Genomic DNA, 26697 nt, shown 5'->3' with positions numbered 1-26697 from the left:
GGAAGGAGAGCAATTCTTGGAAGCACTCAGCACAATAAATCCTGCAATATAAGATTTCTTTATCACTAAAATTGTCAAGGAACAGATCATAAGCAGGGGCAAACCAACTACTTGGTTAACTAAACTAACACTATGCTGACCCACTGCTGAAGGTTACAGGAATACGATCTTGCATATGTGTCCAAAGATCATCTGCTGATCAAGACACACATTATGCACAGATCCTCAGTAACTTGGAAAGGAGTGAGCTGTGGAAAAGATGCCATGAATTATGAAAGGGTTAATTTGGATGGGGTTTGGTATGGGACAAAACATGTATTTTACTTCCCTCCTTTCTGCCCTATTCTAGAACGAGGCAGTACAGAGCCCTATTTGTGGTGCCTTTTCTACAGAGCAGCTACGATAGCACAGTGCTTACTTCTGTATTAGCTGCAGTCATCACATTCAGGTTACAATGTGATGGCACAAGAATGAGGTGCCCACAGCATTTAGAATGTGGACATATTCTTTACAACCAAGCAATGTGGTTTCTAGTTCTCCTGCAGAAGGTTTTTCTTGTGGCTTGTAACAATACAGTACTTCTTAGTCATCTGGGTTGAACGGTCTTCTGGGTTGAATGCTACAGTGGAATAACTCTGTGAACACTAACATTCACTTCCTTTTCCTGAGAGCTAATGGGGTTATTTTTATGATGCACATTTTATCAATTAATCAATTTATTTTATGGAAAGAAAATTTTAATGTTCAGTACTTCTGCTGACTTTCTGTCTCTTAATGTAGATGTGCCAGGGTTTTTTTACAAGCACTGCTGTATAGCTCAGTGCAGAAAACTACATCAATGAGTAATCTCAGAGAGATTAAAGGAAATCATGTTTTGGGGGGTAAATGCTTATTTAATATCTTGTCTTTTCCCAGAATTCCTTTGAGATGGCATCAAGCAAACAATTTTACCAAGGTTACTTTTTCATCTGATTGAAACTGTTTTATCAAGTAGATGCAGACAGGGCCTAAATGGCCCTAAAAACTTAAATGGACGCTGCTTTGTTTCCCTCCAGCAATCATGGAATCCTTGTGTGGGAAAGAAGTTACTTTGTCAAGGCAAACTAATTCTCTGCAATTACCTCTCATGCCAAAAGAAGTCACCAAAACACATCTTCATAGAGTCCTTACACAGAGTGTCTGACACTGAACAGCACTGAGCGCAGTTTGGACACATGCGAACATTGGACATATTCAGACATCACATGGAGAAGAATGAAACATGGCTTCTTGAGGCATAGGTATTTGCAACACCACAGCAGGAATGAACAAAAACTGTACCTAGATCCCAAAGGACATATTTAGTATGTGGATATTTAGGACACAGTCTAAATCCTATGAAGTCTCTGACAAGACTCCCGTGACTTTGGTGGACTCTGTATCATAACTGAACATTCACAAAGACTTACCTTCCCGTTCTGGTAGGAACATTCCTGTTTCCATGTGCTTCAATCAGCTCTGGACCAGCCCCTCATGCAAGGGTTCACTAAACCACCATTACCTGCAGACTGGAGCATGCTTTCCCTCAGCTGCTCTCCCTGTGCCCCTTCACATGAATAATTTGGATGCAAATACCACTAAAGAATACAGCAGCAGTCAGCTTCCACCTGCCTGGGATATAACATCCCTCTCCTCTCCAGGAATTATGCTCAGTGGAGATGTAGCATGTGATATACTTACAGAATAAAGTGATAAATTGAACCTACAGTTTATCTAATATTTATATTACATGGATTCCTAGAGGCCCCCACATGCCATCTACAATTCGTATGCACAGTGAGAAACAGAATGTGTCCACATTGCAACTCACAGCCTGTAGACAGTAAAACTACTTAACGTGTGATTCTTTTATTACATACTTTGTTTTTTATGCTTGTGAGGTCTATTGAGCCCCACGATGAATGATGATATTTATTTACAGACATTTCCGGAGTCCTCACCGCTGTAGCATATGAACACCTCAAAGTTTAATGGCATCCCAAATTAATGACTTCTTCTGAGGAAGCACATAAACCTGGAACATTTTGCACCAGTTAAATTATAAATCTGTGTCGCTGCTCCTGGGTGTACAACAAAACTTACACTGAGGAAGCAAGTTTACATGGCCAAACTCTTCATATTAAGCATGCACCAGCACGGAAGCACTCTTCCCCTTAAGCTAAGCCCACTTGGTACACCTGTAGTAATTATCCTTCACCTCCAAGAGCTAACTAGGAACACCCATCCACGTTCCTGCCTCTGGCTGGGAGAGAGCGTAACCTGTACTTACTGCCATGGGGATGTTCCATGCCATGTAAACATGCGACTTGAAGTCATCCATCCAGACCTCAGCAGCCCGCAGGGCGTTGCGCTTTGCATAGTAATCGATGTCGTTGTTGTAGGGTTTCTTTGTGCGTTCAATATGTGCCACGCGGGAACAGGGTAACACCTCCATGCTTCCTCCACATTGCCAGACCTGGGAGAAGAAATAACAAATCACATGTTGAGGGGGGTTGGTTTGTTTTCTTCTGTTTCTTTTCAGAGGCTGTATGTAGAGCATTCCTCAGTCAGAGATGGGCACCATCGAACAACCATCCAACTTACCTTTCTCTGGACACACTGGCTACAGATGAGTCCAAGGTGAATGCACCTGGCTGTGTTAGGTACATAAATTTACATGCCACAGATATGCAAGTCCTTCCCCATACTGTCACTGTCCTTGGGACCATCAGGCAGAAGACAAATTGTAAGGCGGCAGCCTCTATCACAGGGACTAATTAACCTAATGCTTTTTACTGAAACTTCAAAAAATCAGTTCTGTCGTCTGTCTGTCTACATGGGGATTACTGCATCTGCTCTCCAAATCAACAAACTTTTAATAGTTTAAATGTGACTGCCAGAAAAGTCTGATGCACATTTAGTGTATATCAGTATTTCAGATTACCTGTTCCACATCACGATCTATTATGTGGGGTTTTAAACACTACCTTTGGGAAATAAAAGGAAACAAATTACCCACATGCACAATACAACCAGAAAAAAAGGCATAGAAACACACTTACTTGCTCATTATGGAAACTTAAGACTTTGACTGTGAGTCAGTCAATTACTCTTTCTAATCCAACCACTGCAGGCTTCACTGATTTTCAGTACACCAATTCTCCCATCACAGACGTGCTTTGTCCTACCTTCATCAGTAAGAAACAAGCACTTACTTACCTGGTCAGTACAGGACGTCCCATGGAAATCTTACCCAAGAATAAAGACTCCAGTCTAAGCTTAGGGTGCCCTGATGAATCTGGCCATTAAGTGAAACACATTTATTTAGCAACAGGGGTTGCTGCTGCACTTGGCAGTGGATGTGAGTACAACAGATGCAGTTCTCACCCAGTGCTCCTATATCCCCTCAGCTCTTACCTGCCAGCAGCAAGGGGAGGAGAAACCCCTGGTGCAACTCTTCCGTGTACCTTTACCTGCAGCCTGGTCACATCAGAAGCAATAAATGGCTACTTATCTCTCTACCCCTGAGTTGATGAAGATGGAAAAAGGGACTGTGGAGACTGTAACACTTAGGCACAGCTGTGATGTACTGCACAGGTTTGTCCTGTTGATTATTTACTGTCTGAACTCTGGGATGGGAAACAATAAGGTCTTTTCTCTTTGAATCAGTGAGATATGGAGTGATGCAGGGTGAGCGAAGCTTACGCCTTTCAGTTCCCTTCGGTCTGCACCCAGTGCTATAATGTAGCTGAAATAAATAAAAGGTAGTAAAATACAAGCAATAATCCATTGCTTTCCGAAGTCACAGAAGAGCATAAGAGCTCATTTCTAGGCAAGATGCACTCCAGAATAACACTGGGCCAGTTCCTCACCTAAGCTGCCTTCCTGGGGACAAAGATAAATTGCTTGGGAAGTGGCAGATAAAATCTTCTGCTCCAGTTTGCCTTTCTTTTTTCCTAAATACTCGGATAGGTAATACGTATTTGCTGCTTTCCAAGCGGTTCTGCAGTAAATCACTGGCCACTAGAATTTACATTTGATAAATGAAATACACTGAAAAACGCACCGCTCGTAAATTTGGCCTGACATATGCTGAGGTTTCCAGTGCAAAGGGGAAGTGCTATGAAAAAAGAAAGGGATTAATTGATTTTCATGGTCAGACAGGGAAATGAGCAGTACACTTCAGTATACTGCTATTTGCCCAGCTCATCCTGGAAGTCAGCTATTTAATGCATGGCACATTTTTCTTTCTCTTGCTATGGTTAATGACCTTGTAATTGTCATTTATATATTTTGGTAGCAATGGCAAATGCCTTATCTAAGCAGCAGATTTATTTCCTTCAAATGCCAGTGCTCATGCAAACCTGAAGACGAAAAGGTACTAAACTGCAACATTAAAGGAAATGGTTTAGCTCATCTGTAAATTCAACACAGGCAGTTATTTATCAGTGATAAATTCTCCCCAGATGAAATCCACAGGGAAGTCAGGCACCTGGCTTTGAAGGAAACACAACAGAAAAAGGCAGCAGCAGCCTCAGGCCAGGCAACACTCACCCTGTCACCAGGATCGTGGTGCAGGCAGCAGGAGCCTGCACCTTTACCGCCCCATCTGCAATCTCTACATTGCCTCACATTTACAATCAGTCAAATCTTTCCTCTACCCCTCAGCCTCGTTTTGCTCTTCAAAGAGGCAAAAATCTGCTGAAGAAGGGAAGGAAGGAAACAGCCAGGAAATACTCAAGGAAATATGCTTCCCATGGAGATACTGATTTACCCCAGATGACTTGTTTTTATGGGGAGTAAGTCACCAGAAACCAGTGGGGCTGTTTCCCAGGAGGTAGCCAGATGTACATTGCGCAGGGTAAGGAGGCAGCGAGGTAGTGATGTATTACCAGGCATACACTATCCCACCATTTGTCCATATCCCAGATAAATGCTACAGCTTCTTGACTGTGGGCCATTTCTCTTCAGGCCAGACAAGGTCTCCTGTTTCACTTCATCAGGATTAGTTGCTGTTCAGTAGAGCACAAACATGTCTCTGCATCCCCACACACCCTTTTGGTGCACTGACAAGTATGAAGCAAAGCTCTTGTCCTCTCCCTTTCCAGAGCAATTACTTAAGCTTAAATGAAGAGCTTAGTACAACCAAATACATGCACCCCAAACCAGACAAGATCCCAGTAGTGAAGAGCAGTCATGTGTGATTTAGATGGCTCTGAAGACTTGTGTCTGAATCAAGAGGATGGGGAGGTTTAGCAGCACCTTCCTCCTGCTGATGCAGAATTGAAAGACACATGCAATTCTGAAAGCCATTGCCTGTCTGCCTCTATCTACAAGAAGGCTCTGAAATACAATGAAGGATGAAGGAACAAGGGCAGTTTTACTGCATGAAGCAGATAAGAAATGTGTCAGTGGCTGCCCCTGAAACTGGTTTATTCTCCTCCTTTCTTCTTCAGAACTGTATTTAATGACCCATTTGAACAGTACTAAACAACCCATTTCTTTTCACATCTAACTATGAAATTATGCCAGAAAAAATAATTACATACATCTCTACAGCATTGATCAAGCAGAGTTCTTAAAATGTCTTACTATGGGAAGCAAACTATTTCTACCTGTGAGCACAAAATGACATCCAAATAGACATGTTCCAGATAACCAGAGGATACCAACTTCCACATCTACGACTCATCTTCTGGGATAACAACGTATTTCCAATGCAAGTTATTCTTCTCATGACAATTTGCCAACATCAAATGTGTGTTTCAAGGTTCACTTACTGAGAACATGCAAGTGGAATGGTGTCTTGGCCACTCCATACAAGGGTGCACATCACTGAAAACCTCACTCAGCTGCCTTTATCCTCATGGAGAGGTAGACTTTGGTTCTGGAATCATAGTGTGCACTCACCAAACCTGGACTGTGGGGCAGCAGCCCAGGCTCTGCTGAAGGTAAGGCAGGTACAGGGTCAAAACCCTTTTGAGCATCTGTATGATGCTGATGCTGGGCATCAGCAGCACTGAAGCAGAGAGGCTCCTGCTTTGTGTGCACCTCAGCTCCATGCAGCTGCCACAGCCCAGGGACTCACTTGGCTTTCACATCACACTGTGCAGCGTTTTAAGACACTATCAAGTAATTCCAAGAGACACTCAATTTATTTGCTAATTGTAGTTAATTTCTAATTTCAGTATTGCTCTTTAGGCTGCTATAAACAAAACTCATGGCAATTTAAATGTTACCAAAGCCGTGTTACCTGAGCATTTTCACTGCTCAATTATCTCAATCAACTTTCCTATAAACAGGCATATTAAGTATTAAGAAGAACAAGTACCCACATCAGGGGTAAATTACAAACTGAATTATAACGTTTGTGGTTGGTGCTACAGTGATTTACTGACAGTAATTATTAGCTGTTCCTGCGCACCTGAAATACAGCTGTCCTACAAAAAGTGCTCACCATTCACTCTGCAGCAATCAACTGCCATCGTATTCTGTGCATCAAAGGCAAACAGAGATGAGACAGTATCTTGTCTACCATGACCTACACTGTTCATCACCAACACTGGCCACATGATTTAGAGAGGTTAATACATGGCTATGCTTTAACTCTTGCCAAACAAGAAGGAATTCTATGAGGAAATACGTTTTCTCTTGCTGCTGGTAGGCCCAGTAGTGCGTTACCTGGCACCGCTGCCATGGCTCTGCCAGAGGCAGCGCTCCAGAGGTGGATGTTCAGCACATCCCCAAACAAAACCCTTCTGCTGGCACCAGACTGGTGTTCTACAAAAGCAGTTCTGACCTCCACCTGAGCAGCACTTCACAGAAGTCACCCATCAGACTTTCTTTTCTGTGTGAAGGCAACAGAAGAGATGGAGGAGTTCTCAAAGCAGCTCAAATATCCCCGTTTTATGATAATCCCAGCGTGGGAATTCTTAAAAGTCAGGGATCTCAGGTTTTCTTCTATTTTCAAGCAAAGCCTACCAAAGACGGATGTCTCCTAGACTACCCACACACACCTACGGCAGGACTGGAAAAGATTTTCCTATCATAAAAGAACTTCCACATGTTTCAGAGATTTTGCTGACCTAAATTGTCAGGATAGCATCAATCTGAGATATTTTCACTAGTTGAAACACACGCTCTTTGTCATCTCCATTTCTCCTCCAAAGAACCTACCCCCAAAGAGTTTTTTCTTAATAAGAGCATACTTCAATCTGAAAGGTCAGTTTAAACTGAAAACCCAAACCTTTGCTGCAAAACACCATCTTCTGACAACATTAAAAAGAGGTATTTGTTCTCATTTAGACATTTTGCCAAACTACAGCCTTTTCCATGGAGTATTTTGGTTTTATCAGCTGGAAAAGCCTCAAAAACCTGCCCGTTAAACTTTAAGGAGGCCATAGGCTCACAGCACTTCTGAGTGCACATGGTATGGAGATAAAGGTGCCTTTAATCACTGCGACCGACTGTCCAAGTGATGGGTTCTCACAGGGTAATGAATTTGTGGCTCCTCAAGGTGAATAAAGTCTGAGTACTTCCTAGCTAAAGCTGCAGCACCTGAAGGGCAGGAGGACACAGAGCCCAGGTAGTAAACTCACAACAGCAGCACCACTGAGCCCTTCTCAGCTCCTTGAACACCACTGTGTAACATAAAACCCATGTGCACAGCAAAGTCAGACACAAAGATAACTCTTAACATTGAAATTACTGCAAATAATCTTAATTAAAACATGCATAGGAAGATGGTGCTGCAGTTCTGGCCTCTCCAGTCACCCATGGACCAGCAAGGTTTAAATCAGAAGGAATTCTTAAAAGCAGATTTGAAACCTGACATTAAGATCCTTTCCCATCTGAAACACAGGAGCTCACTAGTTATCCTCCAGTCTTTAATGGATGTGGCAACTTTCCCAGTGCCCACTCTAGAAACCAAAAATGAGCATGAATACAGCACAGTTGCAGTCCTTGCATCTCTGCTATTGACAATTTACATAGTTCACTGAAAACTGATTTTTCAAAGCAATTCATAACATGACATTTTCTATTTTTTCTAATGGGGTTTTATGGCTATTCTTTCTTCCACATATTTTCAGTGCTGACTAAAGAGCCATATTTAATCAGATGTGCTGGATAAAGTGCTCTTTGCTTCTCACTTCACATAGGAAGCTGTTAGAAACAAGGGGGCTGTCATAATCAAACACGTCATATGGAAAATGAATCACGTGGTCCTGTTCTGTTCATCAGCTCCATTTTTATCACCATCTTCAAAGGCAGCCATAATTATGGTGCAGAAAAGTCCCAACTCTCATTTCTCAAAATAGCCTGTGCTATTTCATGGTGCACTTTCAGAGCAGAAAGCTTTCCATGCTGGGACAAAACAGCTTACATGAGAGATGCTTTTAGCTGCCAAGAGAACTGTAAAAAGGAAGAAATCACATCTCAAGATCCACAGATCATGTGTTTTGCCAAAGATTTCAGGAGAAACTTCTGACCAACGCTTGCAAGTTAAAGGACCCAAAAGGGTCCTTGATTGACTGATACCAACATTGCCTCCATTGCAGTCCTTGCCTTTTCGGTTTCAACTCCTGCTAACAGCAGTTTATAGATGCTCTGCTAATAGCGGATACATAGGGAGTGTGACAGAATCTCACACATAAAAGCTGACTCTGTCACTAATTAACATAAATACCTGGTGTGTATATACCTAATCCCACTATTCCTGCTGCCCCGCAAGGCTGGGAACAAGCAGCGGTGTTTGTGGAGGGTTGAATTTCACTTGGGGCTCTCCTCATGCTTTCTTTTTCCTGGCTTACTCAGCATCACCTTGATTTGAAGACAGAAGCCTAGATACAGAGAACAGAGCAGACAGTCATGTGAGTCTTTGGTGCCTGTTCGGCACTAGTATTATCTCTTCACGATTATTACTAGTATTTCAGTTGCCCCAGTGATGAATACTTGGAGCTTGCTGCTTTCCCCAAAACTATTACCACAGAGTTCCAGTGGGTGTGCGTCCTCTTGCTGAGTCATTGAATGTGAGGTTTCCTGGCAGATCCTAAATGGCACCGGCTCTTTGCAGGGAAGTAAAACAATTACTTCATAGATACCTGATTAACCTCTATTTTTTTCAGAGTTGGAGTTTGACCTCTTACTTTTGTTCCACTGGGGTTTTCTAATGTTTACAGATGAATTGCTGTCAGAGGAGAAAAGGCAGCAGGACCTTAATGTTCTTGCTCTGAGACACTCAACTGATAACATGCATTGCTTTCTCTTTCACATTTCTCTGGTCATTCTCCAGTAGCAAACTTAGAGGTTGTCCTTCACGTACTTCTTAGAGGTTACACAGAACCTCACACCAGCCCAGATCTCAGAAGTGACACCAGTGAGGAGATAAAACCCTTCTGTTAACCCCCTTACAGAATAGATAAGCATGAAGAAATTGAAACATGTTCTAGAGAAACTCGCACCCAGCAGCTGCTATCTTGCTGTACAGATAAACTTTGTGTGTGAAGAACTAAGTCTGATAAATTAACAGACTAGCTGCTATGGGAGGGAGAGGATAGGATTTTAAATTGTATTAAAGACGTCCCATATGCTTTAACCACTAATCCAATCTCCATAAACCCCTACTCTGGACAGTTTTCACAAAGGATACTGCACCTCTGAGAAAAGAAGGCCTAGGGAAGAAGCTGATGATTCCATGTGAGGTAAATTCCCTTCTGCGAGGAGAATTCCAGATGCTCTGAAACACCTTGGTGATGGGGGATAGAAGATGCAAAAAGCCTTCAGGGAAACAAGAGCAGATGGATAACCCCTGGCTGGCTGCACTGTGCACATTGTATAGGCTTGGCTTTGCACATGGATTTGAAATAACCACTAACTGGCATGGCAAAGGCTGAAGTGTCACTACACACCAAGGTGGTTCAGGAATTCCTGCTGCAGTGATGACCACGACATGGTCAAAGACAACCTGCTCCGAATGAGGCTGTTTCCTGAGGAGCTGGCGAGGAGCCTTCACAGCCAAGCAGAGCATGGCAGGAGTTTAGCATGAGGCTGAAATGATGGCAAAACACAGCTGGTTTGTACTCACAGGAATGATAGGAGAGCTTATGCTTATACAGACTTCCATCACTGGGCTCTGGAGCCTGCTCCTCATTCCCAATCCCAGGATCATGACATCTGTCCTTCCTGGCACAAATGGATACCTGATGGCTCTGGGGTAGCTCCTGCGAGAGGCACCAGGAGAATTACGCAGAGACTCCACAGATCCTGATGGACCAGTGTGCCACGTGCCATGCAGGCACAGCGGTTCCCCCCTCTGCTGAGGGCAGGATGTCAGCACATCCCTCAGTTGGAAAAGGGTAGGGAGATGATCTGTTAGTCCCAGAAAGCACTTAGGGAGCAGAATTTTGGGAGATGGCAGCTTGACAGGTAATAACCGAGCAGCCAACCTCACGGCACGGTGTATAGGAAACATTGGCATGTCCTGTGCTGCTGACCTTAGGTGCAGGTAAGCGCTGTTCATCTGCCATCAACCTCATCGACATTATCACTTAGGGATGGCATTCGGGTCTGTCAGGACAGGAAGCACTGAGGAATGGCAACAGGGAGAAAGGACAGCCTATGTAAGGGCAAGGTTTTCATTTTCAGACTTGTATTTCTTAGCAAATGAATGAATGCTGGCACCTCAAAATGCTCCAGGAGAGCTCCTATCACACAGATGACAGGCACAGAAAGGAGACTGCTCTGAGGCACAGCATTAAACTCCACAGACTAGAGAGAAAAACTCTTTCTCCGAATTCTCCTCAAGTCTGAAAGAGGCTGCAGGTTCCTTCTTCTGGCCTAACACCAGATATGGTGGGTTTTGCAAGCCCCAATCACTTTTCCTTGTATAAAGTAAGTGCAATTTGGTATCTCTAAATTAGTTCGGCGATTGTCCCCAGGCAGATGCTTCTCATAACATATTCTTCAAGAACACATTACATGAGAATAATTTTCTGCCTTCTTACAAATTTACTCATTTCTCCCCAGATCAATAGAACTGCTGTCAGTCATTCCTGCAGATCTGTCAGCGCAGACACTGTTTGTACTGTAACTGCTAAAATTCAACAAATGGGCCTTGGAAAACCACAATCCACATGGGATACATGAAGTGGTGTTAAAGACGAGCCTGGCATCCTTCTTCCTCACTTCTCATTCATGTGATTTCTTTAGGTTGTTTCTTGTCACTCATCCCAAAAGACCAGAGAAAATCTCCCCCTAAATTCAAGTCTCAGCGAGGGATAAAGACATACTACGTACATTAAGCTTATAGCAGAAAGACTGCAGCTGAGCTCCTGCAACACTCAAGTTCTTAGGACAATATCTGTTTTACCAGACTCAGCGTTGCTAACCCGCACCAAACCATCAAATAATACTGACTGCGTGCGATTCAGAAGCTTCTCCTGAAACACAAGCACCGCTACACCAGCTGCACAGTCCAGTGCTCCCTTGGATGCCACTTAAAAGAGGCCCAAGTCTGGATCAGCTGAGTGCAGCAGTGGTCCAAACAGGCTGAAGGATGCTGTCAGATGCCAGAAGAAGATTAGCAAGAGCAGAGTAGTGGTTCTGTCACCTATGGACACCGTTCATAAAGCAACAACTGCTTCAGAAATCAACTGTTCTTCAAGAAACTAATCTCCTCAGTGGGGAAAAAAAGAGTGGTGAGTCCAAAGGACCGGATTTGGTTAAATCCCATCACATTAACTAGTTTAAACACATCTCTGAGGTACAGCTAAAGCCAACGAGTGTTGTATTCAGATGGGGTTTGTATGCACCTAGTTTATATTCAGGTTTGGGCTTTGGATCTGTGATCAAATGAGGACAGGCTGAGCTTTTGATTTGTCAGGAAGAGTTGTTTTATGTTTCAAAGCCTGTCCTGTTTTAATTTGGTATCTCAGGTGAACAGGGATTATTTCCTCTGTCTAAATGAAAGCAAAAATCAACCTCCAATCTAGCAGCAAAATTAAAAGCCTTTGCCAAAGCAGGGTCTAGAACTGAAACACCCACACCTGAAACCTCTGGGGTTGGTCTCTTTGTAACACAAATTCCAGATTTAAACCTTTTGAATGCTCAAAGAGGAGGAAGAAAAACCTACACAGCAAGTCTGGACTCACACACACCAGTGAATGTGGCAGCTCAATTACAGAATCACAGAATGGCTGAAGATGGAAGGGACCTTGGAGGTCATCTGGTCCAACCTCCCCTTGCTCAAGCAGGGCCACCTACAGCCAGCTGCCAGGAGGACCATGTTGAGTATCTCTAGTGATGGAGACTCCACCACCTCTCTGGGCAACCTCTCAACACTGTCCCTGATTTCAATTGCCTTTCTTCAAAATGGCAAATGAAATGGTTTTCACACTATCTAGGGTGCCTATCATAAATATGCCTGGGAGATAAACTACTTGTAACTCTGCAGGACGGGCAGACAGCAAGCGTGTAACTCAAAGGCACCTTTTCCAACAGGCAGGCAAACACATTAACCTGAAACTAGGCAGAACCTCTAATAGCATCTGCCTTCACTATTACCTAAGGGAAACCAGGATGAAAGTAAAAAGCAGAAGTTTTCAACTTCCCCTTTCTTGTGTAATACCATTAGTTCACACTTTCAGTCTTTTACTAAAGCAGTGATACTGACTGCGTGTTCAACCTTCACTAAGAAGGCTGAAAATGATAAAATGCTTCCTGGCATTTTAGCTGAGACCACAGGGAAAAAGAATAAAGAGTGGGATTTATTGATGCTTCTATTAGAATAAAGTCATTCTTGAATAAGAAAATATTGAAACAGACTGTCTAATGAAGTGATCACAAAGGGTCTTTTCAAAAGACCCTAAGTGGATTCATCCTCATTTATTTTCTCTTTCCACAACAGGCCCTTAAATGATCTTTGTATATTGTCTGCACTAAATCCTGCAGGGTTGCTATTTCATTTTAAAGAAAAAAGCTTTTAGGCTGCAAGGGATTCATTCAGGCAGAGCTATTATGCTTATTGTGACTCTGCTGCAGAGCCAAGGGATTTGCTATATGCTCATTAGATCCTGCTTTGTTCCAAAACAATCTTTTACAATGCAAATTTTAGCATGCTGATCTCCTTAGAATAACACTTTCAAAAAAGGGCTATTAAAGTAAAAGCTTCTTCTAATGCAGAAACGCTACAAACTGAGATTAATTGCTAATATTTTAGACCATGAAGACATCTGGTGTCTCAGCTGAAACTCAGCTTTCAACATGGTTATGAGAAGGCACAGGACTCGGTGTTACGGTACAAAGCAGCACCGTGGATGGTCACAGAGCTCAGGCCACATTCTAAAGTCATCATAGATGAGGCACCTTTATCAGTTGGCTTCTTGGTGGCTGGCGTAAAAAAGACTTGATTTGTTCAAGCACTGGCACCTGAAACATCGAGGAGAAGCCTCACCCAGCAGAGATGTTCATTCACCAGGACCTCTAAGGAAGCTGCATAATAGGAGAGGTGTGAATTCTCCTCATCTCTACCACATCTCCAGAGCAGTGCTGATGAAAAACAGAAAGAGCTGGGACAGTTTCCATCTCTGTAAATTCATGTTTGGCACCTGCGACCCGCAGAGGTATTGATGATGCAGGGTGCACTCTTGTTTTTGAAAGTATTAATTCTATCTTGTTCTTCCTCCACAACCCTCCCAAGGGAGCAGTTATACGAACACAGAACAGTGAATATTATCATCCAGGAGATATACCTGGTAGCTCATTCTTAATAGTTCCATAAATCTCACTAAGTCTTAGTGCTTTAAGTGCAGCAGAGGTAATACTGATGTAAGGAATAGTGGGAACCTCTCTCCTACATACAGAAACCAGCCAGCCTAGTGATGCTAGATTAAAGCGTTCTCTCTTGTACTCTGGTTAACAGAGCTCAAACTGGAGGTAAAATTTATACTGAAAACTGATGTCTAGGAAGAGAATTAATAAAATATCATGTGTAATAAGAAAAAAAATAGTTTGCTAGCAGAAGCAGTAACAAATTACTAAAGCAATTCCAGCCATCCTTTCCCACACACCCATTTTAAATCACATCAGCAAACTACACATGCAATTTATATTAAAATACCCACAAATCATCACCTGCTTATACTGGACAAGTTCATCTGGTGGGGATAAGCACCTGCTCACTAAACCATCTGAATTCAGATGACATCCTGTTTTCACACAGTAAGTGCCAAATCCTTAATGAACATCAGATACAGATGTGCTAGGGCATGGCTTTCAATGGGAATGCTTATTTACTTCAGATGGCAAACCCACGATTAAGATTCTCCTCCCAGGAAAAACATAACCAGTGCCATAGGAAGGTGCTGAAGCAGGGGGACTGCTCATAAACAACTGGAATAAGCTATGTGAAGCATGTCTGGGGTTTAAAAAGCACACCTCTGACCACCCTGCCCTTTTGGCCAGCGCTGCTCCCCTTGGAACACATGCGAGTGTTCTTATACTGCAAGAACAACACAAAGACGACACAAAACCCCTCTGCCGAGTCTGTTACAACGTGCTTTGACTTCACCTTTCTGACTGAAGGACAGCACGTGTCTGGAAGGATTTTTGGCTACCTTAGAGGAAGGGCACAAAGGCAGAGAAGAGGAACAGAAGAAAGTGCTATTATGTCCTAGTGGTTCACTCTGCTTAAACGCTTTATTGCTGCTATTAATGGACAGATGATAACATTAATCATAGGCTGTGAAGTGCCTGACAAACTAAGCCATTTATATGAACAGAGAGCTTTGACACCTAAAGAGCTGGCAAAGGGATGTGATTTGGGCAAACCACAAAAGAAAGAGGCTGCTTGGGCTTTGGTGGACAACTCCCTAGAGAATCTCCAAACCCTTGGACTGCAAAGCAGGCTGTCACGTTTGTAGATTTGCTGCCTCTCCAGGGAAAATTCAATTAAGATCAGACCCAGCCTTGTACTGCCTCTTTTCGTATCATTTCTTCAGAACCAGTTATTCCCATTTACAAAGATTTAGGTTTTAGTCGACAAATCCTGCAGTTTGGAAGATTTTTCTTTGAATTTCTGGAATTTTGTGGTTGTGCTGCTGTATAATGAAACCAACAGAAACGTACTGATGGCAACATAAGAAAGGGATTGCTATGCATGTTTTTGTTCTTTAAACTAGACAGGACACATGCCGTCTAGCATAAGGATGTGAAAATACACATACACATTTGGCAGCATTTTTCCCAAGAGCTGAAAGTGTCCTCAAAATTGAACACTGTAAATATTAGCTTCAGCTTATTGCCAAGCTAGTGTCCTGTATTATTAAAGTGCTGAGCAAATAAGGGATGTTCTTTGTTTGCGAGAGATTTCTGGAAGTTAAATATAATAGATACAGATATGGTTTCAAATGGAACCAAAAATGTGCTTGGCATTTCACGGTGTCTCAAAATATGGAAAGTTCATTTCAGATCAAGCAAAAGACTTTGTTTCAACAACATCTGAAAATACCCCTTTTGAGAACATAATTTAATGGATTCCCTTTTCCCAACAGATGAATTTAGCCATAAATTTCTTTTGCCAGATCTGTATTTTTTTTCCCAAAAAAACTCTGGAAAATTACTGTCCTATCGCAGACAAAAATATCATTTGTTGATTATAAAGAAACATTGACCTTTACTTTTTGCCTTTTTAAGGCTTCTTTACATCATTCATCACCACTCTCACTCCTAGGCTGAGGACCTACACACCCAGTATCTGCTGTGAGCAGGTTACATAAGAAACCCTTCCATCAGAAACAGCCTTAAAAACAAACTATGTAGGAGAAAGCGCTGTGCTCTGAGCCAAGTCCATGTTCTCCACCTCAGACATCTATCACGCTGGGAATTGGCAGCAGGTCTGTTCCTGCCCTTGGGGACAACTGTAAGACAGAGCTCAGCAGAGGTTAGAGGATGTTTTTGTATCATCCTTCCTTGCTCTTAACCAAGGACTTTCATCCTGACACTTAAGGATGATTTGCAGACGCCCACTGTGAGCTTGGAGAACAGTATCCCAAGTTCATGGACAAGGAAATGAAAGTAAAATGGTTTTCATTGATGACTCTGTCCTTATAAAAATCCATTGCCTCCGTGAGTTTCTTGGGATGAAAGGGTTAGAACATCTAGGATATGTTAGACAATGGTTTCGGGGAACATGGAGACAACTTGCTAACACAGCATGCTTCTCCGTCCCCCTCAATCCCGTCCTTATTTACCCTTCCCAATCCCAGCACAGAATCCGTTCCCTCTGTGTTTCATGTATTGCTACACATTGAAAGTGATTATGGTGCAAATATGCCCTCACAAACATGGCACTGCTTGACTTGTGTCTAACAGAGCAAGCCAGGGACAGTTATATATAGCAGAGTCATGAAATACAGGTATCGGTACAAAAGGTTGTCAGAAATAACCAGCAAAGTATTGCATTAGAATAAATAGAGAGTTTACTTAATGACCTTTGGCATTGTATGTTCCCAGACAGTTGCTATAGTTTGACTCCAAAATATACACCTCAAGTACAGCTTGGCTAAAATACATAAATAAACCCAATTCCTCTGCCACTCCAGTCATTTGTTATTGCTGAAGAACAGCAGCAGCCATTAAATACCACTTTGCTGAATTAAAGTCTGAATTTCTCACTGAAAAGGACAGTGCCACAGGATTAAGTAATTCTTTCATCACATGGCTGATGTGTTTTATCCCTGCTGGGTTGCAAGCTCTGCACTTACCAAGCTCCAGGTTTTATCTATTTATTTGTAGAGCCTTTGTTGGAAACATTCTGGGCTGCCAAAGAAATAATCATCTTTCCTACTTTTCCAACTTGAATACAATTCTCTGTTAAAAACCCTTTTCTGGTAAAATGGGATGGATGATAGAAAAAATAATTACAAGGGCTGCATTGCTTTGTCTATTATGTATAAGAAAACGTGGAAAGATACAGCTCTGCATCATTTTTATGGAGGCACTTTTCTGGACTTTCAGTTCATTTAATTTTGCCCTGGAGCATCTTTGCTGTGAGTAACATGGAACACAATCCACTTCTCTGTCCCATTGCCTCTAAATAATCTCTTTCCATCTTCTCTCAGAGCCGGGCTGTCACAAGCAGTGTAATACTTCTACAGAGATGAAATAAGACAAAGCAATAACCACAGTCAAGGCCCCCAGGGATTTCTTCACTAGTGCTAACAACAGTGTCCACTGTATCAAAACCCTGCCTTGTTGCCCTGTGTCAATGTTTACATGCTCTGCTGCTCCTATCATTCACCATTTTCACAGGAATTCCAGCCTCATCATCTGCTCTGTCAGGTGATGGCAACAACAATTTCCCTTCCCCATTTCTCCTGTCACTGTCACCTTCTGCCAACCAACTCCTCACAGCTCTAGGACTGAACTATGCTGAGCAATTCCGTTAGTGTATGAAGGATGCTGTGCTTAAAAAGCAATCCAAGTACCCTGTAACACTGCAGGAGAAAGGGCTTTATGGGTGCTTGAGTCCCATTGCTGAGACTATGGAAACATGGTTTGTTCACCTGGGCCAGGTAAAGAACTTATCCCAGAGGCATTTGTGCCTATCCTGGTTCATTCCCCTGCTCTCCATATGCCCCCATTCCCAAAAGATTACCGCTGCTGGAGCTGGTCATGCAAATGCCCTGTAATCTGGGTAAATTACAATACGATACAGTCTAGTTTAAACACTAACAGAACCTGTGTCATTTTGACAGATCTGGGAAAACTAAATATACAGCTGGGGTTTAAGGGGAACCATAATCTGGTTCAGAATGAAGACAAAGAGGAGGCAATGTATTCTCACCTGGCTTTGCTGGATACAAGATCCCTGACTGTAATTTATGTTGGCATGGGCCTGTTAAAGGATGAATTTCAGTCTTTCAGAAGAGCATGACTGTGGCTGTTAATGTGACAGCAGTTATGAAAGCTTCAGTGACATCCAGATCCTACACATGCACATATTGAAACACCAGAAGCATTTTAACGATGGACATGGGCAGAAAGAAGTATCTCCTCCCATCTGCCACAGGACAAAAGCTAAATATAGGGAAATTAAATGAACTCAGGTTTTCCAATGTTTGGGCTAATGCCTTAGCTGAAAGATTATCCTAAGGCAAGAAGCTACGGTCAGTCTATGGGCTCTGCATGGAATAGGCACAGTTTTTCCTCATTAGCAGATGCCCGCAGGGTATCTGGCCACGACACATCAGTTCTGCTCAGTAATCCAGAATCTGTGCTCAACACAAGTTTCCTCACCTTTATTATTTTGAAGAGAAATCCTCCTTGGTGCTCTGACAGGCATCAGGGGCTGAGAAGCACTGGCAGCCCCAGGTGAACCAGGATGTGTGGGCAAAGACAGAGCTCCAGTGAACACACAGCCTGTCCATGAGCACCACAGAGCCACCATGGGTGGAAGCCAAGTCAGATAAATAGTCTGTGTGGCGTAAGATGAATGCAACCAACCTTGCCTTCCAATTAAGAAATACATTCTTAATTTCTTCTCCAGTGCAGTTTAACAGGGATCCTCCTTCCTGATTAGAGTCAGAGATTACTGATGGTTCCCAGAACACAGGCTAATAAATTCACATCCTGACAGATACATACAAGTTACGAGAATATAAAGACACTGTTCTTGGAGTTGTCTAAATACTGTCTCCCACTGTCTGCGATGATTCATGTCAAAATGCCTTGGGGATGGCTCAGTAACATCATCTTTTCCCTTGGGAGAACGTGTCACGTACATTCAGTGTCTACCTGCATCCATGCGCATAGACAGGTAACACAACTGAGTGGAGCATCTGAAGGTGGCAGCCACAGATCACCAGAGAACTTTGCAGGTAAACCTGTCCCACACCTGTACCTGTCAAAGTGGTCAAACCTCAGGGGGAACAAAGTCTGTGCAGATGGACCAAGCAAAAGTCCTTTTCTTCCTCTGTCAAATGAACTGTATTCCACTGGTGTTCTAAATCGCATAATTGGGATTTTACATCTCAAAATAGACTATACAGTGAGACTTAAGCCCAACCTATTTTCCGAGAGAAGTCAAACTGAGATTTTGATAACTAGCTGCATGGGAAGAACTTCTCTTTATTGTATCAGAAAAAGACATTGTGAAATCTAGTTAATGCTAGAGAAATTCTAGCTTCAGAATAAATTGTTGTTTGTTTTTTTTTTTAAGCAATAAAAGTAATTAAACATTGAACAGTTACTGGCTTACTATGGAAAATTCTCTACTACTATAAGGGTTCTTTTTGCAGTGAAGCTAGGCATCTTCTAAAGCCTGCCAAAAACCTGGGGATGTCTGTGTAAGCTGCTGGGTCAGGATTGTGGCTCTCCATTAAGCCAGTTTAATTAAAGAAGCTTGCTAGAAGCTGGGGGATTTAACCTTGCATAGCAAGTTTACAAAGACTTGTGGAAGAAAATACCATGGCTCAAAAGCAAGTCTGACAATCAGCAAACTACTTCTCCAGCTTTTATGAAAGCACTAAAAATACATCAGGCAAGATAGGGCTCACCCCAGCCTAATGATGCTTTGATGCAGAATTAGAATCAATTCAAACAGTATTTCTTTCCTTAAAGTTGTCAAGCTACAATTGCTGTAACTACAGGGCAAGGGATACAGGTGGAAATTAATAACTCCCTCACAAGGGGAAAAACAATGAATACATCGTGCATCAATTTCTGGTAATCCAAGACACAATAGAACAACGTCTTCCTTTGCTTGTAATCACTAAGGATGTGCAGTAAACCAGGAGTTATCAAGCAGAACAGACTTAATGCACTTGAGGTACAGTCATGGTTTTATATTAATAAACTCAAGAGTAGGCAGCAAGCAACAGCTACCACTAAGTGGGCGCCATGGCCAGAACTGAGCGCACTATGTGACAAACACCTCAGAAGGAAATGTTCTGCAAATGTCTTCCTCAAATAGAAAGTGGAAACTTCAGTTTTCAGCTGGCCCCTGAGGACAGCCATCATACAATGGAAAGCTTAAAAAGGGCAAACAGACAGAGCAGAGGAAGCAGCAGCTGGTGGGAAGAGCCCAGGTGAAGGGAGCTGCTCCCAAACCCACCTTCTCTCAGCAGCAGAGCAAAGCCATCTCCCACCCATCACAGTGACCACGCAGGAGCTAGAGGGCAGCCCCAGGCACTCTGCACAGGCACTGGCTTCTGACACTGTTGAGCTCTGAATGCAGCTGCACCGTAACCTCCAGACAGAGAGGGTGTCAGGATGCAGCATCCTGGGGGATCTCAAAGCCTTGGCAATTACTGCTCACAGGCAGCTCCCTGCCAACCCAGAGGCAGGCCTAGGGACTTCCCTTGTATCCCTGGGTGGATTGCCTCAACTTAGATCGTCCAAACTACTTTCTATTTTTAACTATTAGACTGCATTTTGCCTTTGCTGACACAAGGTAACCTGCACTGCTAGAAATCTCTTTTATATCCTTTGAGATCACTAGGAAATCACTTCTTGCCTTTGCTGCTGATGCAGAATGGCATTACTGAGGGCAGAAATGCAATCTGCAATTGCCTGTAGCTCCCGATCCAGCCAAGCACTTCACTGCTTGCTTAACTACACAGCTCCATGTTATTCCATTGACTGCAGCAGGACCACTCGCACAGCTAAGACTAAATGCCTATTTAAGTGCCTTGTAGGGTTTTGGCTTGCTGGCGATTCACTGCCAATACCTCAACCTTACACTGTTGCTCTCACTTGCAGTGGCTCTCCAGTGTGAACTGGAGTTTCAAAACTCCTTTTAACTCCAAGCTGAACAAGGAGATGTGCTTCTGAAAACCCCCATGAGAAGACCTACTGAAGAACCCGCTATCTTCCCTGCTTATGCAACTTCCATAAGAGAACTGTACATCACACTTATCTCATTAGCAGTCATCACCTCAGGCAGTACACACAGCGTGGGTGGGTTTTCTTTCTCCTGATTACCTAGGAAGTCTTGCTGCCTCTAATTTTCCATGAATCTCATAAATTGCCACTGAAATCTTTATAGCTACAGTAACCTGGAATGCAATGCTCTAAACCCGTTTTATGCCAAATAAAACAATTTAATACCTAATAAACTTTATGAAGAAAAGTGGCATATTTCTAAGCATTTCTTCGTAATAAAATCAAAGCAAAGATGCTCAAGGGAGAAAAGCTCCATGTCTGTGAGCAGCAGCCTTGGGTATGTGCTGACATGTAGGGTGGGCACTGGAGACCTCAAAACCAACCACCACCATTGGATTGTCCAGCCAACTTTGGCAAAGCTGTAGCACTGGGTCCATCAATGACCAAGTACTAATCCTTTTCACAACAGACATAATGCACTGAAGCGTACCGATGCAGACAAAGAAGGAACACCAAAAGGCAGTGAAGAGGCAAGCAGAGCTCCTGTAACTCTCCGACTGACAGGTTTGGTTTGCATGATCTTTGCAAAGCACCAGAGGCTTTTCCTCAGAGCTGTGAGGATGGCAAAAGCACAGAACAATCTCCCACCGTCCAAGTTCAGCTGAAGGCTGAAAATGGCTGATGTGTGAAAACGGACGTTAATTTTGCATGAACATTCTGGAGTACTCAGATGTCAACCTCCAGAATTCTGCAAGAGATGATTCCTGGATTTCATTTAAACAGAGACCAGTGCAAGGCACCCCCGGATGAAATCAGACTCTGCAGTCTGGAGAACAGTCTCATCCTTTTGTTCCTCAGCGCAGTTTGTAACAGATCTGATCAAATTATAATATGGTTTAGCTAGAAGGGTAAGGAATTAAAACTGTGTGAATGAAAACAGGATGGGTCACAGTGGTAACAATGACTTACAAGGGTTAATTCTCACATCTGAAAGCCCAGTAACTCATAAGCACCCCAGCCAGAAGTATGTTTCTTTTGTGCAACTAAAATGTTCCATCATGCATCCAGTCTGATGCACTGTAACAATTTGTCTCTCTCTACAAAACCATAAGGAATGTTCCCAAAAGCACTTCCAAGAGCCACAGAGGGTAAAAGACCTCCTTGCAGAAATGCTCATGCTGCGATCATCAGTGCCTTCCTACATTTAAAGTTGCTTAAGTGTTCAACACTCACAGTTTGATGCTTTGTAGGAAGCATGCCCTACATTGCATCACTAGCACACAGTCTACATCCCCTATTTCCTTCTCTTTTTTCCTCTGGTACCCTTCATACAACAAAACTAAACTGTACTTTCAGCTTGGTTGTTGTAAGTTTACAACCACGTCACTGACTTGAGTGAAACTAAACCAGCCTAAAGACATCAGCTGGCCCCACAAGCAGCTTTCGTGTGTTACAGATGTGCTCCTTTCCTCTCGCCTGATCTGTTATCACAGCTGGGGACAGCAATACTCTGTGTTTTCAGCACATGCAACAAAACCCCAAACAACAAAACCCACTGCTAAGAAAACTAGTAGTATACTTCTGCAGTTTGCTTTACAGACCTCTTGGAGTAGACTGTGTCCTCAGCTTTGTAGTGAGAGGCTTCAGATTTTAAACTTATCTTAAATAAAACCATGAACTTTTACACTGTCTTTATCTTATGGAGAAGTTGTATGGTAGAAGATGCTCTTGTTCTGTCAAGGAAACAGTACAGATAATAGACTTAACTCCATTTCTCACTTTCTCAACTTAACTGACAGCTTCAGGCTTTGAAGAAAAAGCCCTCACTGACATAATGACTGTATTGATGTAGGGACCTCTGAGTGACCTGATTCTAGATAGAAAACTGCTTCGACTCTAATCTCTGACCAGCTTCAAAGGGCAAATGCAAACAGCAGCCCATGAGATATGTTATCTAAAACAAAGCAGAAGATGCCAGCCCTAGTACTTCATCCCAGCTCTGGATACCACAACTGGACGAAACCAGTCTGTAGCCCTGACATGCTCATCTTTGGTTAGGTCTTTTATCCTACCGTAACAGAACTTGCACATTTCTCCTCCTGTCCATACCCTGCTCCATGACCCAGTTCTCCAGTTGCAAAAGAAAAATGAAGAAAAAGATCTACTCACTTCAGAGCTAACGTGTCTATTCCTGTGTGGGAAGTCATGCTAATTATGACTGTGGTGTAAGAAGTTAGGTGAGTAAACCATATGCCTGGGTATGGTAGGTGAGTAAACAGTATGACTGAAATGGGAAGTGTCTCAACACAAACTATCAGTCTACCTGCTTGATTCTTCCAGTAGCACAGGAACTGTGAGCGCTCCTTCAGGCAATCATCTCTTATATTCTTAAGCAGATACACATTTTTAAGCGTTTCCCACAACGAGTGGGAGCTCAAACACTGTCCTCAAAAACCTTTGTAACATTGGGATGAAATTAAATCTGTGCTTGCCCTGGGTGCTACTGCATCTGTGAGTGACGGATCTCTATAATCATCTTCCACTTAATCAAAATACAACTCAGCATAGCTGTGATTACACAATTTCAAATGATGAGCAACAGTCTTCATCTTTTGTTTTGATGAATCCAGAGTTCTCTACACAGATAACAAGGTTAATTTGTTATTCAGAAATGGCATTTAATCATTGAAGGACGTTCTGATTCTGACCAGAAAAAAACACCCCGACAACCAAAGAAGAATAATCACAAAGTGTTTGATAAATGCAACGTGGGTTGAACAATTCTGTCCAAAGTGTTGAGCTTAGCGAAAGCAAGCGACGTGAGCAAAAACTGCACTGACAAATGGGAAAAAACCCCATCCCTGTCTTGTTTCACTCCTCTGGTATCTCACAATATCTACAAGTTGCTACACAGGAGGCAGTTTTTAAAGGAATTTGCAGTCGCTTTGTATTCTGAACAAATCCTCTTGCTCAGCAAGAGCAATGGCATTAAACTGCTGACAGAACATAGGAAGCAGAGCTGGTTTCAGATATTCATACTTTAGACTGTGTCAAAAGCGCTGCAAACATTAATATCAAACCATGACTACTTCTAATAGAAACTATGAGAAAAGTCAAAACAAAATGTGTTTTCTAAAGCAAGAAGCTGAAAAAAACATGTCTCGGGATGATAAAGAGACTGTAGAAAATTCAGGTACTGATTTCATGGGTATTAACTATGCATAATATACATATGTAAGAAGAGAGCATAACCTTGTGGGTAGGGCATTTTTGTAAGTCAGAGAAGGAGAGCTGGCTTGAATCCTTAGCTCTGCCAAAAGTGGAGTGTTTGAATAAGACACACACCTCAGTGTACTCACATATAAAGGGCAGACAATAAAACTGCCTTCTTTCAAAACCACAGCAGAATCAGAAGCTTAAAAAATGCACAGAAATTAAAAACCTTCCTGTTTTTAAAACAACAGCACAAGTGTTCTAACATACCCACAATGTGCCTCCTTGTGCAGAACTTGGTACTGACTCAGAGTAAGGGTCCTCCTGCCATCGCTGATTACTGGGGTGCCAATTTGGGACTCCTTAAAGAGAGTCAATGAATGCACCTCTTTTTAGCCACCTACTGTTATTTCCCAGTTGAGTCACAGCAAGAAGATGATGGCTGAGCATGGTGCCCCTCTTTCTGCTGCTCCATACTTGACCATGCTGTGCAGCACATCCTGTTGTGAGCACTGCCTTTTCTTAGATGGATCATCACGAGTATAAGGGCACAGGCCATTAAATGCAATTCTGCCTTAACTCAAGTACCACTCTGTGAAATGGTTACCACTCCCACCAATTTCAACAAGACACGTATTAGGGCAAACCAGTATTTTATGTCAACAACGGATGATACCTACACCAAGAATGAAATGGAGTGTATTTCTTTAAGTCTCTGATCTTCAAGGACTGCAATTTAAACCATTTATATATGGTGAACATTACAGTGTATACAGCTTTCATAATTTTCAGCCATCCTCAGCCACAAAACAGGCCCTGCCTGCACCAGGTTAGCATCCTCCCTGAACCTCCCCCTTGGGTAATGTTGTCCCACAGGACTGCTTTACCAGTGTTTTCCTATATCAAAATAGAAAGCTGCATCAAGCTCTGGGAGAGCAGGATTTGGCTCTGAAGTGGGTACAAGAGGACGTCACTGAAGTCTGGAAGAGAAAACATTTCATCACCGTATTCCCTTGCCTCTCTGCAACCCTGGAGAGAACCAAAGCATTGAGCTCCCCAGCTGCTAGGTGGTCCCCTGGCTAACATTAGTACCTGGGGTAGATTTGAGCACTCACAGTTTGCTCCAAGTTATATTATGCTGCCCATATGTTGGTGCAGGAAAATGAACCTACCAAAGCAGAAGCACTGGAAGCGCTTGGCTGTCCCATCAGTGAGGTGATTAGTAGCACTGGCACACTTTCAGCAACTAGTGCACTCAGACAGAGAGAAAGAAAATACATTTTCTTCAGCTGAAATACAGAAACTGAATCTATAAACATAAAGCATCTGCTTTGTGGAAGTGAAAGAAAAGAGAAGGAAAAAAAAAAGAGAGAAACATCACAGCTTTAAAATGATAAAAGCCCCTCTAAGAACAACATAGTGTATTTGCTGAAAAGGTGTGCAGCATCGTTTGTCAGTTATGAACTTTTAAAGCGAGGATCAAAAGGCACTGAAGATGGAGTGCTTACATGACACTGCTCTATTTTTCTCTTTCTGAAAGCCTTACAGTGCTTTTAACACAAGAAAACATCAACGCGGCGATCGCATTTCTGCCAAACAAATCTTCAACACTGACAGTTAGTGGTTAGTAAGCCTCTTGAGTGCAACTAGCAATTGCAGGGATGACACCATTGGACATCAGACCGCACGCCACTGCTTGCTGCTGAAAAAGAAACCAGCCTCCTCAAACGCATTGACCATTTCTTACCAAGTGCTTCTCCTCTGGTGACCACGTTCTTTACTTCCATCTTGCCATGCCATGGCACTGCTGCTCCTACAAGCTGTTCTTCAAAACTCAAATAAATATGCAATGGATTCAGGAAAACAAGATCTGGTATTTCTATTTACATTCTTTAAAAGCAGCCTCAGGCTGTAGAGTTTAATAAACCCCATCTTTTTCATTTTCTTCATCTGAATGATATAAACCAAATTCAAAATTATGCTCTAGTGATGTTGTAACCATGATGGTTTAGGTACAAAACAATAAAGGTCTCTGAGCTCAAAACCTTCCTACTTCTTCTATGCAAGTGGCTTCAGCTATGGAGTACATAATTCTCTATCTATTTTACTACTGCTGTTTCCTTCTTCCATTGTAGTACTTTGAAAATCCAGTCTTGGCCCCACACACCTTTGTACTGGCACTTACAAAGAACCTGGCAGACACCATCTCCTTTCATCCAGCCATACATCTTGGCATTACCAAGTAACACTACAATGAGTGACATAAGTAATATGGATGGGAAGTCAGTCTCCCGGCTCTGCCTAATGCACAATAAAAACCAACACACAGGAATTTAAAGCAAAATTGTGGCTGAAAAACCTAGGAATGACCCAACTGTCACACTGCTCTTATATAACCTGCAGAATGCCTCAAAAGAGAAGAGTGCCAGTCTCTGCAAGGAGCGGCTGTGGCAACGTGTGTGAAGTCCTTTGATGCCTCAAAACACAACTGTATCTCTTAAAGAAAGCAGAGAAATGGAGATAAGTGCCACAAACTGACAAGAGTTTCACCTGACAGAAATCAAACCACAGCCCTGCTCAGCCCAT

General features: G+C 42.6%; 1 protein-coding gene across 6 annotated transcripts in view; it reads right to left on the bottom strand.

Moving 5' to 3' along the window:
• GALNT9 (polypeptide N-acetylgalactosaminyltransferase 9) overlaps positions 1–26697 on the bottom strand; it is a 225748-nt gene that overhangs the window by 12918 nt on the left and 186133 nt on the right. For all 6 annotated transcript variants that reach the window (XM_057414838.1, XM_057414840.1, XM_057414839.1 and 3 more), the window contains one exon: positions 2309–2494. In XM_057414838.1, coding sequence (XP_057270821.1) covers positions 2309–2494 — 186 coding nt within the window. The remainder of the gene's footprint in view (positions 1–2308; positions 2495–26697) is intronic.

This window comes from Pezoporus wallicus, unplaced genomic scaffold (genome assembly GCF_028554395.1).
Source record: "Pezoporus wallicus isolate ANWC-B61680 ecotype Strahan unplaced genomic scaffold, APGP_CSIRO_Pwel_v1 contig_8047, whole genome shotgun sequence".
Classification (NCBI taxonomy): Eukaryota; Metazoa; Chordata; class Aves; order Psittaciformes; family Psittacidae; genus Pezoporus; species Pezoporus wallicus.
The sequence above is the reverse complement of the archived record's forward strand: the minus strand, read 5'-3'. Positions and strand labels throughout refer to the sequence as shown.